At 49.9% G+C, this 13,329-nt stretch overlaps 4 protein-coding genes across 4 annotated transcripts; 1 reads left to right on the top strand and 3 right to left on the bottom strand.

The window, feature by feature from the left end:
* Positions 1-46: 46 nt before the first annotated feature.
* On the bottom strand, positions 47-1,720 carry BKA55DRAFT_689491 (uncharacterized protein; the record flags this gene model as incomplete). The annotated part of the gene is made up of 1 exon (XM_046199357.1): positions 47-1,720. One exon carries the CDS (start codon positions 1,718-1,720, stop codon positions 47-49), a length of 1,674 nt encoding a protein of 557 aa, XP_046050234.1.
* A 1,585-nt stretch (positions 1,721-3,305) lies between these two features.
* Positions 3,306-8,226, top strand: BKA55DRAFT_566706 (uncharacterized protein). Its single transcript, XM_046192663.1, has 2 exons — positions 3,306-4,027; positions 4,094-8,226. Exons 1-2 carry the CDS (start codon positions 3,640-3,642, stop codon positions 7,912-7,914), a joined length of 4,209 nt encoding a protein of 1,402 aa, XP_046050233.1. The 5' UTR covers positions 3,306-3,639; the 3' UTR covers positions 7,915-8,226.
* Positions 8,227-8,360: 134 nt separating this feature from the next.
* Positions 8,361-10,605, bottom strand: BKA55DRAFT_566704 (uncharacterized protein). Its single transcript, XM_046192662.1, has 2 exons — positions 9,664-10,605; positions 8,361-9,613 (listed from the first exon to the last, which is right to left on the bottom strand). The coding sequence occupies exons 1-2, from the start codon at positions 10,401-10,403 to the stop codon at positions 8,419-8,421; spliced, it is 1,935 nt and encodes a 644-aa protein (XP_046050232.1). The 5' UTR covers positions 10,404-10,605; the 3' UTR covers positions 8,361-8,418.
* A 381-nt stretch (positions 10,606-10,986) lies between these two features.
* BKA55DRAFT_510849 (uncharacterized protein) lies at positions 10,987-12,064 on the bottom strand (the record flags this gene model as incomplete). Its single annotated transcript, XM_046187646.1, has 3 exons — positions 10,987-11,068; positions 11,202-11,781; positions 11,851-12,064. 3 exons carry the CDS (start codon positions 12,062-12,064, stop codon positions 10,987-10,989), a joined length of 876 nt encoding a protein of 291 aa, XP_046050231.1.
* Between the last annotated feature and the right edge of the window lie 1,265 nt (positions 12,065-13,329).

Below are 13,329 nucleotides of genomic sequence, written 5' to 3'. Positions count from 1 at the left end.
CTTATTCAATCTTCTCCTCTGCATCCCGTACAAGCTCATCTCAGCTTCACCTTCGTAACCTTCTCCTTCTTAGCTCCTGGCCAACTGTCGGGTTATCCTCAGAATCTTGGACTGGCTGATTTTCATCTATATCCACCTTGTCATCCTTTCCAGATTCAGCAACGGACTCGATGCCATTGTTCCCTAAGAGATAGTCTCCGTAATACTTCATCGCATTGAATATCTCTTCTCCTGTTGGGACAATGTGTTCTTTGGGAAGCAGGAAACCGTAGCTGCCGGTATCTCGAAGCTTGAGCTGGTAACTGTAGTGAGCTCGCATTTCATGATAGAACCAGTCGACAGCTGATCCGCCGCCAGATTCGATGCGAGACCAATAACGACCACCGCTGAATTCGCGTGCTGAGACCGCACCCTCACAAGCTGATGCAACAGTGTACGACTCGCCATTTGATAGACGAATAGACTTCGCAATACCTGCGGCAAGCTCTTCCAAGTTCTCTAGATTGGGAGGGTCAACTGAGCAAGTGTAAGAGTAAGGGTAGAGGATCTGCTGCGAGTATGAATGTAAATCAATCAAGCCGACAAATCGAACGTTGTTGTTCCAGGTTTGGTTACGCGCCCAATTGGCAATATGCACCGCTTCAACGGCCTGGAAAGGCTTCTCTCCCCCGTAACTCTCAGAGCATGGGTCCCGTTGAACTTGTGAGCCATCCCACTCGTACCCGTAAGCTCGGTCCAGATCCAGTCCACGGCAAAATTGAAGGTTAGTCTGTTGTCGTGTTTTGCGCCAGAGCCGATCGATATGCCAGGTATACTCGAAGCCATCAGGGTTCGCAATTGGGAGGAAGACCAAATCGAACTCGTCCAATAGCTTTGTGATCATCCGTTCCTTACCATAGCTAGTAATAAAGGACCATGCCAGGTAGTTGACAGTACTTGTTGAGATCCATTCGCGAGCATGAGAGCCGCCCATGATCATAATTGTTTTGCGCCGAGGCGCATCCGGTGCTGTGTTCGGAATTCCCACTCGTAGGGCAGGTATATCACGGCCTTCGTATGACTTGCCGATGTTGATGTACCTGACATAAGACGGAAACATAGCCTCAAGGAGACGCATCCATCGCATCACGACCGGCAGAGACTGGTAATCCTGAAAAAAGAGGTTGTCTCCAGGCGAAGAAGCGACTTTCAAGACCGGAGGGGCGGGTTTTGGATCATAATAAGCTGGGTTTCCTCCAATCGGCAGTGATTTATATACCGCCGCGGCCAAGTCTGGGATCAGAATCGAGTGCGATGCGTGTAGTGTCTTGGGAAGCAAGCTCAGCAGAGGTCGAACCTCGTCAGCGTGTAAGCGAATGTCGACATAGTCATCGGTAAAAGCCCAAACATCGAGAAATAATCGAGCAGCGGCATCGGCAAGGGCGCCTTCTTCGTGCGAGGTAGTAACGTTGAAGCGGAGGACCAACTGATTGAGGTATTGTGCGCGTAGTTGATTGATGACGGGCGGCGGGGTGTTTTTACTCGGATGACGTCCGAAGATGGTCTCGATAGCCTTGTCGCGAAGTTTAGAAAGGAAAGGAAAGAGTCGTTTGTTCGCGTCGTTAATATTGTTTTCGTTGTTCGGTAGATTTGGGACGGCACGTTGTGTATCGATGCCAGCGGCGTGGGCGCTGGAGGCCTGCAGAAGCAGTAGACTCGCTGCCAGCAAAGGCAATCTCATCTTGAGTCCTATGAGAGGATGCGCAGTCGACGCGATCAATTGTTACTGATCGCCTGAAGTGGCCGAGATTGGATGTGGAGGACAGTCAGCCCTCAGCTGAATATTCGATGACAATGTATGATGTAGCGTTAATTATTGAAGATACGAGTGACGATGTTTGAAGATTACCCTACCTTAGTTTGGATGATAACGCACGCAACCTGACGCTTGCCGTTGGCTTATGTGGGTCCAACGTGGAAGTCATTGGATTGCTTCATTGAGAGGTTGTTTAAATCAAACGTCAACTTGAAGTACTAGTTTAAAGTTAAGGAAATTATATTTAACTGTAAAGTTATAGGGCAACTATAATAGGTTATTTTTGGTAATGCGTGACGGTTTTTCAATCCTCAGTTCATGAGGACGATGTGACACAGAAATATATCGGGGCCTTGTCTACCAAGGTTCTAGCACATCAGGATCTCAAATTACCTACGTATAGCTGGTGGTTATAAATAGTTATCGACACTCTCAAGCACACTCTAGATAAGAGTGAATAACAAGGCAATATTGCAGCCGCTGATAGTTGATTTCTAGACCATAGATAAGCAGAAACCGCCAAGTATTTCTAAGGCTTCCATTAGGTGGATGGATGGAAAGAAAGATATGGTTTTGAGCACCGAGCTACTTAGACATCAACTTTTTCTCAATAGATGCCAATATTATTCAGTAAATGATGTCCTCTCAATATGCTTGGCACTGATTCAAAGAAACAACTTATTTTATCTCAGATCTAGGACACAGATATAAGTTTACTGTACCTTATATTAACATAGCTCGGTATAAATGCAACTACACCCACAGGCGCTTGCATATTCTGCATTGCATAGGTCGCCTGAGTAGTATAGCAATCCATATTACCCTATGATCATTCTAAAGAGATCAAACTTCCCATATTGACACTTATGATATGTGGCGTGGCACCTCAATAGATCATGGGTAGGGAGAGGTTAAAACATAAACAACTTGTTCTCAAGACTCGCGATGTATAGAAACAATATGATGTTATTGTTCATTTTTCAAATACTATCGAACCCATTAGTGGATTTATGTACTCTGAGGCTATCAAAGCAAGTTCGCATTCTTGATCCTAATTTAAAATAGGCAATTAAGACAAATGAAATCGACCTTTTGTACTCCATGCTAGAGCGCCTAAGTGATCACCAGTGTTGATGATACTGTATAATACCACTTCGGCTTACGTTACACGCAGCGCCACGTTACAGAGATACAAGATAGCCACCTGAGAAAGGATCGAAAGACATAAAAAAAAAACATTGTGATGCCTAAGCTGCAATTTCAGCCCATTCTTAGGATAATGTTTCTCAATGATCACCTCCTTACACCAGCCACATTAATATACCCTGGCGGGCTAGCGTCTTTGCACCTGAAAGGCCTTTTATAGCGGGTCTTCCAGGAACCCCCTACTCCCAGCCACATGCCTTACCTACGGTAGTAGTGGGTCTGGACACTGTGCATTGGTAGTCTGACATGCGCTGGGCTCCAGCTGGCTCGCTGGGTTAATTGAGGCTGCCACGACCAGCAGCCCCTGGCTTTGGTGGGAAAGCTCCCGCGGAAAGCGTATGCTCAAAGTGATCGAAAACGGATCAACCTCCAACTACCTTCCATGCTACTACACTACATCAACAACGCTCACAATCCGACCCTTCCACGCGACATTTACTCTTGCTGAATTCTTATCATCGATATAGACACCAGGAGTTGTCTCAATGAACACCACCGCGACTGGGTACCAGCCTTTTGCTTGGTAGGTCGTGAGACGCCTGCCGCCCTCAACTGCCACGCTCGCTCGCTCGCTCTCATCGACGTCGCCTAGTCTTGACAACGCCTGGGCTGGCTGCGTATCATGATCAGTCGCCGTTATGGCTTTTCGTCGCCGCCGAGGCAACTTGTCTGAAGAGACTGAAAAACGCCGTCATACACTCTTCGAACCCAGCGCATCCGGCGATATTCCTCCTCCAGTTCCCTCTCAACCCGACCAGAACGATGACGAAGGACAAGGACCTGGAGAGTCTTCCCGCCCGCAGCAATCTCGTGAGTTAGCTCGCGAATCAACAAACAGTCGTCCCGAAGGTCTCCCCGAGAGTCAAACCGAGAGTCGCCCTGGAAGTCGCCCGGACACCCCTCCTATACAAGAAGAAAACAGCAAACATCATCGCTTCTCCGTCTTACGTTTCCGAAACGCGAGCGATTCTCAACTATCTCTGCGAGCCAAGCAACAATCCGAGAAGCCGCCGCCGGTTCCGCGACGTAATACACCCCTATCTACCATACTTCGCAGTTGGGACATGCTTAGCTAACTTATGTTCGACTTAGCACCCGAAATCATTACCACCGCTCCAACAAATGACTTCAATGGGCCGAAAAAGAAATCGTCACGGATAGGCCTGACTGCCAGGTTCCGTCGCTCGACAGATTTACCCCGTGATGAAACCAACACCAACAATGGAACGGGGCGCCAGAAGACACTTCGGAAATCCTTCACTGATGACAGACGACGCCCCATGCTCGCTACACTGGAGGAACCCGAATCCCCACGACCATCGACAACAGCCACAACAAGTAGTCCTAATGGTACAATCTTAACACCTCCAAACCGCCCTTCCGAGTCATCCAGGTCCGATGCTAGCTCCAACGATCGCTTGTCTCACCAGAGTTCGTCCTACCAGAGTCCAGAGACGACACCTAAGAAATCAGGCCCGTTCTTTCGATTGCGACGGCATAAGAAAGCACCAGAACCTCTCTTTCCGTTTGCGCATCTCCAGCAGCAAGGAAAAGCACCACCAGGCATCTCCTCGGCTTCATCCCTTGCAATTTCCACAACGCCACGTCCAGCTTCCGCTCAAAGCGGCAGAACAGCTGGTGGAAACACCACCAAAGGAGATTCCGATTTAAGGTCAGGCCAATCACCAGCTACCACCCTGGTGGCACCTGGAGGGATTCAGTCGGGGCATTCTTCACCCACTAGGGGTGATCTATTGCGAGGAAGGTCCTCTACTATGAGTTCGATCGGCCGCGACTCCAATGACGATCATCTTCTGCCGCCGACGACCCGGACGTCGTCTTCTACTGGCCGTAAAAGTTTCGGCGATTTGTTTGGTCTGAGTCGTTTGCGACAGAACTCGGAGCTCAGTCGTCAGGGCACGATGACCCCTACAACTCCTGGTTCCATTGGATCTAAAAACAACTCACTCCAGCTTGCCAGGGACTCCTTTGTTCTTCCAGAACGCAACGAAGACGAGTCACCTGCAAAATATCTTGCGCGGGTCGAAGAAGTTGCAAGTCGAGGCATCATTGCTGCGACTCTTTCAAAAAGTGCTGATCCATTCATGACTGCTGTCCTTCGGAGCTACATGCGTAGTTTCAGCTTTTTTGGCGATCCCATGGATATGGCTATTCGAAAGCTGCTCATGGAAGCTGAGCTACCTAAGGAAACACAACAGATCGACCGCTGCTTACAAGCATTTGCCAACCGCTACCATGAGTGTAACCCAGGCATTTACTCATCGCCTGATCAGGCCTACTTCATTGCATTTTCCTTACTCATTCTACATACTGATGTCTTCAACAAGAATAACAAGCACAAAATGCAAAAAGCTGATTACTTGAAGAACACAAACGGAGAGGGCATCTTTGACGACATTCTGGAATGTTTTTATGACAACATCACTTATACCCCTTTTATTCACGTTGAGGATGATTTAGACCCTACAAGCGACCGCTATGCTTCACATAAATCTCGACGAAAACCTCTGATCTCTTCTACAGTAAACGACCCTGCGAAACGAGCTGTCAAAGAGCCTATCGACCCCTATACCCTGATCTTGGACGGAAGTCTTGATGCTCTGAGACCAAACTTGAAGGACGCCATGGAGCTGGAGGATCACTACAATTATCTAGGCTCTGCGACTAGCCTGAACTTAAAGGACTTGCAGAAAACCTTTTTCAGAACAGGTGTGCTGCAGATCGTGTCGGCCCGGTCTCGACCTGATGCTTTCATGACAGAACAGACAGCTAGCAATCCGGCTGAAGCACATCCCGGTATTGTCGACATCAAGGTCACCAAGGTAGGATTACTTTGGCGGAAAGATGCGAAGAAACGTAAGGCAAGGTCTCCGTGGCAGGAATGGGGCGCCATTCTTACTGGGGCGCAGCTCTACTTCTTCCGTAATACCGGCTGGGTGAAGTCTCTAATGCATCAGTATGAGAACCACATCAAGGCAGGACATGATGGAACACCGTTAATCTTTACACCCCCGCTGCAAGAGTTTAAACCAGACGGTCTCATGTCAACTTATGCTGCTGTGGCCCTCCATGATGCGGCGTATAAGAAGCACAAGAACGCTTTCATCTACGTGCGGCAGGGGGGTCTAGAAGAAGTGCTCTTGGCAGATAATGAAGAGGAAATGAACGACTGGCTCGCCAAACTTAATTATGCTGCCGCCTTTCGGACCACGGGCGTCAAAATGCGTGGTGTCATCGGCGGCAACTATGACGGACAGAGTCGCCGAGGTCTACGTCGACTGGATAGCGCCGATGCTGCCACTCTCATTCAAACACCAACCGGACCCGTGTCTATCGCTAGGAGTCGAATAGACCATAAAATGGCTGAAGATATCTCGGCTGCTCGGAGGGATGTGATGAAGCAGAAGATTGCTGAAGCCGATGAGCATGTGCAGGAGATTCAGAAACAGCTGGAAGACCAGCTCAGGAACGCGCGCCATCTGCTAATTCTTGCTCCCATCCAGCCAAGAACAAGGGAACAGCTTTTATCTGCTGCTGCACGAATATCTGCTCAGCTCAAGTGGACACGTCAAGATATGTGGAAATACAAGTGCCACCGTGATATCTTGATTCAAGATCTCGAAGAAGAGCACCCATCGTCGACCTTTACTCCAACCAAGCAACAGTCACACCGACTTTCACAGAGAACAGGGTCACCAACGCCACGGGTCAATGTGGGGCGTAGAGGATCGCGATCAACGCATCATTCTGGAACCGAGGCTGGCCCGAGAACACCCACCGAGCCTCAAGTCGTCCACGTCCCTAACACGGCCGAAGTCACGGAGGATGTCGATTCACCTCTGGACCAGGTCTTCACAACACCTCCTCAGAGTGCCACTAAACGCCGGCATAGTTCCCGCGATCTCTCCTTCGCTCGACCAGAAGCTGCCAGCACCAGACACGGGTCAATATCCAGCATCGCCCAGTCTCCCATAGCGTCCCTCCCTTCCACACCACTTGCGAAACCCCCTTCGGCTCAAGATGAAAGCAACAAGCCAGCGCAGCGCAAGGAAGACGACGGTAACCATGATCCTGACGCCGATGAACGAGACTTCCTGGAGCAGGCTGGCCTACTTGAGCAACGACCTAGCCGTGACCCTACAGACAAAGCAACTGTTTCAACAGGTGCTGATGTGCCCGGGGAGTCTGGGACACCCACAGATAAGGGTGACAGGAGCAAGATTCGTCGTAGTCTCCAACGCACCCTTCGAGAAGGCGCTGGACATCTCTCGCACCACCGTGGCAGCCGCAAGGGCAAGGAGGTCGCTGGATCAGGGGAAGAATCGACCCAAGAGCACCAACTTTCTAGAGGCACGGGGAGCTTTGTGGTGCATGGCAAGAAGGCATCAGTCATTAACTTCGGCGATGGTCTGCAGAACATGACCCATGATGAGAAGATCCGTGCCCGAAAGTCCTCGCAGCAGCAAGAACCTCCGCTGTCGCCTATGCCTAGTGGGCCGGAGGATGAGGACTTCTACTCTGCTGTCGGTGTGCCCATGGAGCCGAGTGAGCGTAGAGAATCCATTGCAAGCGCAAGCACTGCAACCGCACGAAGCTTCCGCGAACTGCATAGGAAGTATTCGACCGCCCAAGCAGCTAGAAGCACGTCAGCTGGCGGTAGGTTAACAATACCTTCGGACACGGAGAGCGAGGTTGCAGTCAGCTTCTCAGATGGGCGCCGTAGTCCCCTGCCTCCCATGGAGACAGAGACGGACGAGGAGTCAGACGGTACCGGTGTAAGAAGAGGCCGAAGCATCAAGAAGGACGATCTTGAAAGCCGAGACTCGGATTCTGAGTCGCTTCAAGATATAGAGCAGTTGCCAAGCCGGCCTGTGCAGCCCGTCAATGCCTGAAACTGGGAAGAAACGGAGGGCTCCCGTGTGGAGTACAGTCCGTGTGCATAACGTTTATTTATATAGAATTGGGGCTTGTTGGGACGGGCGTTGTGAATACCTTCGTTTTATACTTGTGTTATTGAGTGGCCACGGAAGAAGCAGACGTGAGATGTCGAGCTTGGTGGACTCATGTCAAGGGGGCGATGACGAGGCCATATGTTTCTAGATATTCTTACAGTGGCCGAAGCCTTTTGTTCATTTGTACTTGCTTGCACCAGGGCTTGGGCAGAGCATTAAAAGTCAGCGTTAGAAATCAATCTTGGTTTTTTCATCCGAATCGAATTGCGTCAATAAGCAAATAGCATGCCATTCATTCTCTTGACTTTAATGGCAGTCTTGGGGAACTTCACGGATTGGCCCAGGACGTATACATGGACGGACAAACCATGTGAAGGGTCAAGAATATCATGTTGAAGCAGGGTAATTTGGACGAACATATGCGATATGCAGTAAGCTGCTGTACTATTTCTTGCCCTTCTTCTTCTTCTTAGAAGGCGGAGGCGCCTTCTCAACCTTGACACCTCCTCCGCCTACAAGCTCCAGAGTCTCCTCTTCCTTCACAATTCCTCCCTGTGTTGAATCAACGGCCTTTTTCTTGCCCTTCTTACCCTTGGGACGGTACGAGCTTCTGTCACGCAAAGGCAGCCAGCGCTCAGGGTCGGGCTTGGTACCCTCGACATAGTTCTTGGGCAGACGAATCTTTCTGCGCCGCTTGCGTGTCTTTTCGGAAGGTCCTGGGGGAGCCGAGCGCTTCAAAGCTGATGAGCCTGTCTTACTGGCTGCGGTGGCAACGCCAGCGCTGAGTAGAGCTGTTACGTCGATGCCCTCGATAAGTGAATCCACAGGAGGCAGGTTCTGGAGGTGCTTTTCCACACGGGAGGGGTCCGAGGGAGCGAGGGATGCGACAAGACCAGCCGCAGCAATATCCGAACCCTTCCGCTCATCGATTAATTTCTGGAATGAAGTACCAGCAAGTTGCAAATCCTGGGCGTTGGATGACTTCATTAGTTCGATGCCAGCCTCTTCGAGAAGCGAGATAGCCGAGCTAGCCGGGCGAGACTGCCAGTATGTCGCGGCCTTGACAAGTTCAGCCTTTGCTGAGGATTCTCGTCCTTGTGTCCTCAAAAGGGTCACAGTAAGCGCAACAATACCAGGGCTGAAACGAGCATTTTGAGAATCATCAGTCTCGTTCTTTTCGAGACGCTGTAGGAAAGACTCGAGGATAGACAGTGCCGAGCCTATCTTTCCTTCATTGAGCTGTATTTGCACAATGGTCAGCACAAGGCCGACATCATGTGATCTCTTCTGGGCCAGTCCTTGTAAATTCTTCAGCAGTTGCTTCCCAGACGTTCCTTGTGCGCTCGCAGCAGCGTTAAGAACAGAAAGGATGCTAGTTTCGGCGGCTGTCGTGGGGTGTTTTGCTTCGGCAAGAAGGGCATCAGTGCGGCGCTTGACTCCGGCGCCCTTGAGGATTTGCAAGTCGACGGTTAGTCGGTTGCGTCGCAAGATGTCAGACTGGTGCTGGAAGAGCTTGGCGTTTCCCGCCTTGGCCGTCAGGGTCGAGAAATTTCGCTCAAGAAGATAGGGGTTCTCGTCCTTTGGCTCCAAAGCGACCAGGTTGTTGCCAATTATTAGTGCCAGATCGGGATCTTCTTCTCTATTCACGACAGTCAGTCCAGCGCTGACCACAATTGCAGAACAACCTACTTTGTGCTTGATAGAGAGTTATAGAGATCGAGGGCCTCCTTGAGCTTGCCCAACTTGGCAAAGACATAGGCCTGCTGTGCAAGAATAGGGCGCATTTCTGCCTGCTTATCCTCGTCTGTTAAGTCATCAGAGGCATCACACAATCTACTTGCGCGCTGCAATAGATCGGCCGCAGTCTCAAGAGAGCCGTCGGCAATATGCGCACATGCAGCGTTATAACACAGTTCAAATCCATCAGAGTCTTGGACAGAAATCTTGTCAGTAACCGAGTATCCTAGCCAACTAGACTGGGCAAAAGCGGCCCGAAGGTTGATGCTGATATCGTTCTCCTCATCTGCGGGATCGGTATCGAGTAGACGGCTGTAGATGTTGCAAGCCTCATCAAAGCGCTCGGCACGGTAAGCAACTTGTGCGGCAACATGCTGTAGACTCCTCTTCTTCTCTAAACCAAAAGCCTGAAGGACCGAAGTAGCCTCATTGAGCTTCCCCGTCTTGTAGAGCGCATAGGCATGTTCGAGTGCAATTCGTGCGTGGAGAGCGGGAGAGCCATCAGCAATGGCGCGCAAAGCATCGTCGAATCGATCGAGCTTCAGCAGGGCGATAATGCGGGTATGCTGACTGTCAACATCGTTCCTGTTGGCCTTGAGAGCAGCGTTGGCAATCTTGAGGGCTTCGTCGTGATCTTCGATAGAGGATTGGCGCAACAAGGCGCTGAGAGCGGCAGCAGGATCTTGAGGCATGATGGCAATGCTATCAAGACGAATGCATGTCCGTGAGGAGTGAAGTTAATAACGATACCGTTAGATGGAGAGAAAATGGGACGAGCTCAGAGAATAGATCGGTTGTAGTTTGTTCGTTTTTCGTTGCTCTCCTCCGTCGTTGTCGTCAAGTAAAATGAAGTATTGAATGCGATGACCTGTCGTGTGTTAGCCGTGATGCTGGCGGGGCATTTTTGGACAGCGGGGCACAAGTAATTCCAAGCTCTTTCTGTGGCTTTGCAGCCTCGACAGTGTATCATACAGTGCAAATAGTATACTCCTACTTTATTCGACCACTCACATATCAGTATAGGTAAGGTACATATAGTTTTTTGTATGTAAAGCAAAATGAGAAGAACGGCTTCAATATATTCGATATTCTTTTTGAATTCTTACTAAATGTTCCCTTTTGTAATGTAAGATGATTTATTTACGTCCTACCTACTTAGCTGTATGAGTACGTTATGGGATAAATAGACTGAAGGAGGCAAGTCCATCGTGCTATATGAATAGGCAAACAATATGAGATGGGATTCATAACTACTAATTTGTATTTATAACTAACTTAAGCTTTACAATCCCCTCGAGAGTGGTTTGGCGAGTCTATTCTGGGTTGTTCATTGGTCTGCATGAGATAGATTTCAAGCCTAACATCATCTACGGAGTATGATAGTGCATCACCAAAAACATCAATATTTATCTACAGCATCGGGTATCACATATATTAAATCCAACTCAAGAATAGGTTTCATCAGTCATCAGCGTCTGAAAGGGTTCCACCATTTCTTGCGTGGCGGCGCCTCTTGGGCATGGTACGCATACAATGGATATGCGACCCTGTTCTCATATTCCTCCAAAGGCACCTGCTTCGATAGGCGCCGCTTGATCTCTCCTAACTTTGTAGAATCCGAAGCAATGGTCACTATGGAGACTCGGTTATGAGTCCCTTTTATTTCCGGTGAGTGCCGACTTCTGGAACCATGTTGATGATGCCGCCGATCGGAGGACGTCCGTCTCCGGCTCCGGCTCGTGGATTTCTTGCTTCTCGCCTTCTCACGCTTAGACCGCTCTTCTGTTGACCGTCTCTTAGACCTGGCTCCGGTTTTCTGGCTATGACGGCGGGATCTCTGTCGCCCTCTGCTCACGATGCTACCCCGTGAACTGGAACTTGATGTTGATCCTACTCTGCTTGACAAGTCGTTCATTGCACGAACGGCGTCTAGACTCGAGCCAGTGGATAGAGCTAGAAGAGACTCGCAGTTGATCGGCTGTCCTTTCGGGTCATGAAATGAGCGGACAACGTCGGCCAGGGTGTTTGTGAGTTTCCTCACAATGCATCTAAGAGCCGATCGTGCAGGAGCTAGGACAGGCTTCAGAATAACAACTCATGCATTTTTATACGAAACTAATTTAGATAGAAGTGACTCACCATCGCCCTTTTCAAATCGAGAGCCATCTTGTGAAAGTCGCGAAGCATATTCTCGACGCACTCGAGCTCTGTCAGATCGAAGTGAGGTGCTCAGTGTTGAGCGAGTCTCACTCAATGTCCCCGCATCCTCATCCCTAGGGAAGCCTTTCAGAAGAGACAGACACTTCGTATAAGTGCCTAACAAGGAGTTGACTGCAGTTCCGAAATTACCCATGGTTGTTTACAAATAACAACTCAATTCCAGGTGCGTTGTGTCGCTGTTCAAAGTCACGGCTTGCAACATACAGGCCCAAGATTGCTCCATCGGTATACATTGGTAGTTCGTAGGTGGCAAGGAGTTGCCTGCACGTGGGCGAAGAAATCCTCCACTGCTAACTAAGGTAGAGCCAGGGGTCAAGGCTTCTGCTTCTGCTACTGCTACTTCACACAACCCACCCTGATGGCCGTTACGTACATAATATGTACCTCCAGTTCAGGCTGTTCTCAATTGCTACGTCTCAGGATTGACGATAAATTTGGGATGGCCCATAACAAAGATGGGTTCGGTCTTGGACAATCTAACGTTAGTATGCCGGTTCCAGCCGGTCTTGATGTTCAATTTGGAGATCCATGCCACAGACTGCACTGCACACACGCATGCACGCACGCACGCACGCAGGAAAACACGAATTGCTATGATTTGCAAGGAACCAACCTCTGATGAGGACCTGGGGAGGTATCACATGCGTGCGGGCAACTTGGTCGATAACCTTGCATCAACAATAGGCGCCGATAAGGCGTACCGCACCACGCACGACCTCTATACCTACAGTACATGCATCCGATATCTGGGACCAGGGGCACAGAGAAGAGGCGATCTTATGCAACGAGCCAAGGGCATCTCACTTCTCTCGACCGCACTTTGGGGGCTCCCTCTTGTAAAGTACCTGATGGATACCTACTTACCTACACAAAACTCATGAGATACACCAACTAACTTGGGCTATCCAATCCAATGACAGGTTTGCCCTCCCGTCCATTGGCATCAGGTCCCTCCCGCTACTGTTTAGCTACAGTAGTAGTTACGGAACGGGGCCCGCCAGACCGGAGAGTGATTGAGTAAGGACAAGGACCATAATAAACGGGTACGGGTGCGGGAAGAGCCACACACTACCTAACCTCCAAGAGTCAAATTTTGTCACTCCCGTCCAAAGAAAGTGGCAGGCTTGGCAACAAAGAGGGTGTGGGGGTGGACCAGCCAGAGAAGGTCTGCTAATCTGTGAGACCCCATGCAGATGCTTCCATCAATCACCATTGCGATTCCGGCCACGATCACAATCATTGCGCAAGGGCCCTGGTTGATATCAACTCTTGATTTCTTGCGCCCGCCCGTTACAGATCGCGTGGCCGCCCTCCAACTTGACTTCTGTGTCTTGATAGTCTCCTTGATCAACTCGACGGCTTCAGGGACAAAGCATCAAGGGCCAATGGGAGCTTGAA

The sequence above is a fragment of the Fusarium redolens genome (assembly GCF_020744475.1).
Source record: "Fusarium redolens strain MPI-CAGE-AT-0023 chromosome Unknown BKA55scaffold_7, whole genome shotgun sequence".
Taxonomy (NCBI): Eukaryota; Fungi; Ascomycota; class Sordariomycetes; order Hypocreales; family Nectriaceae; genus Fusarium; species Fusarium redolens.
Note: the sequence above shows the minus strand (reverse complement) of the source record. Positions and strands in the feature narration are given on the sequence as shown.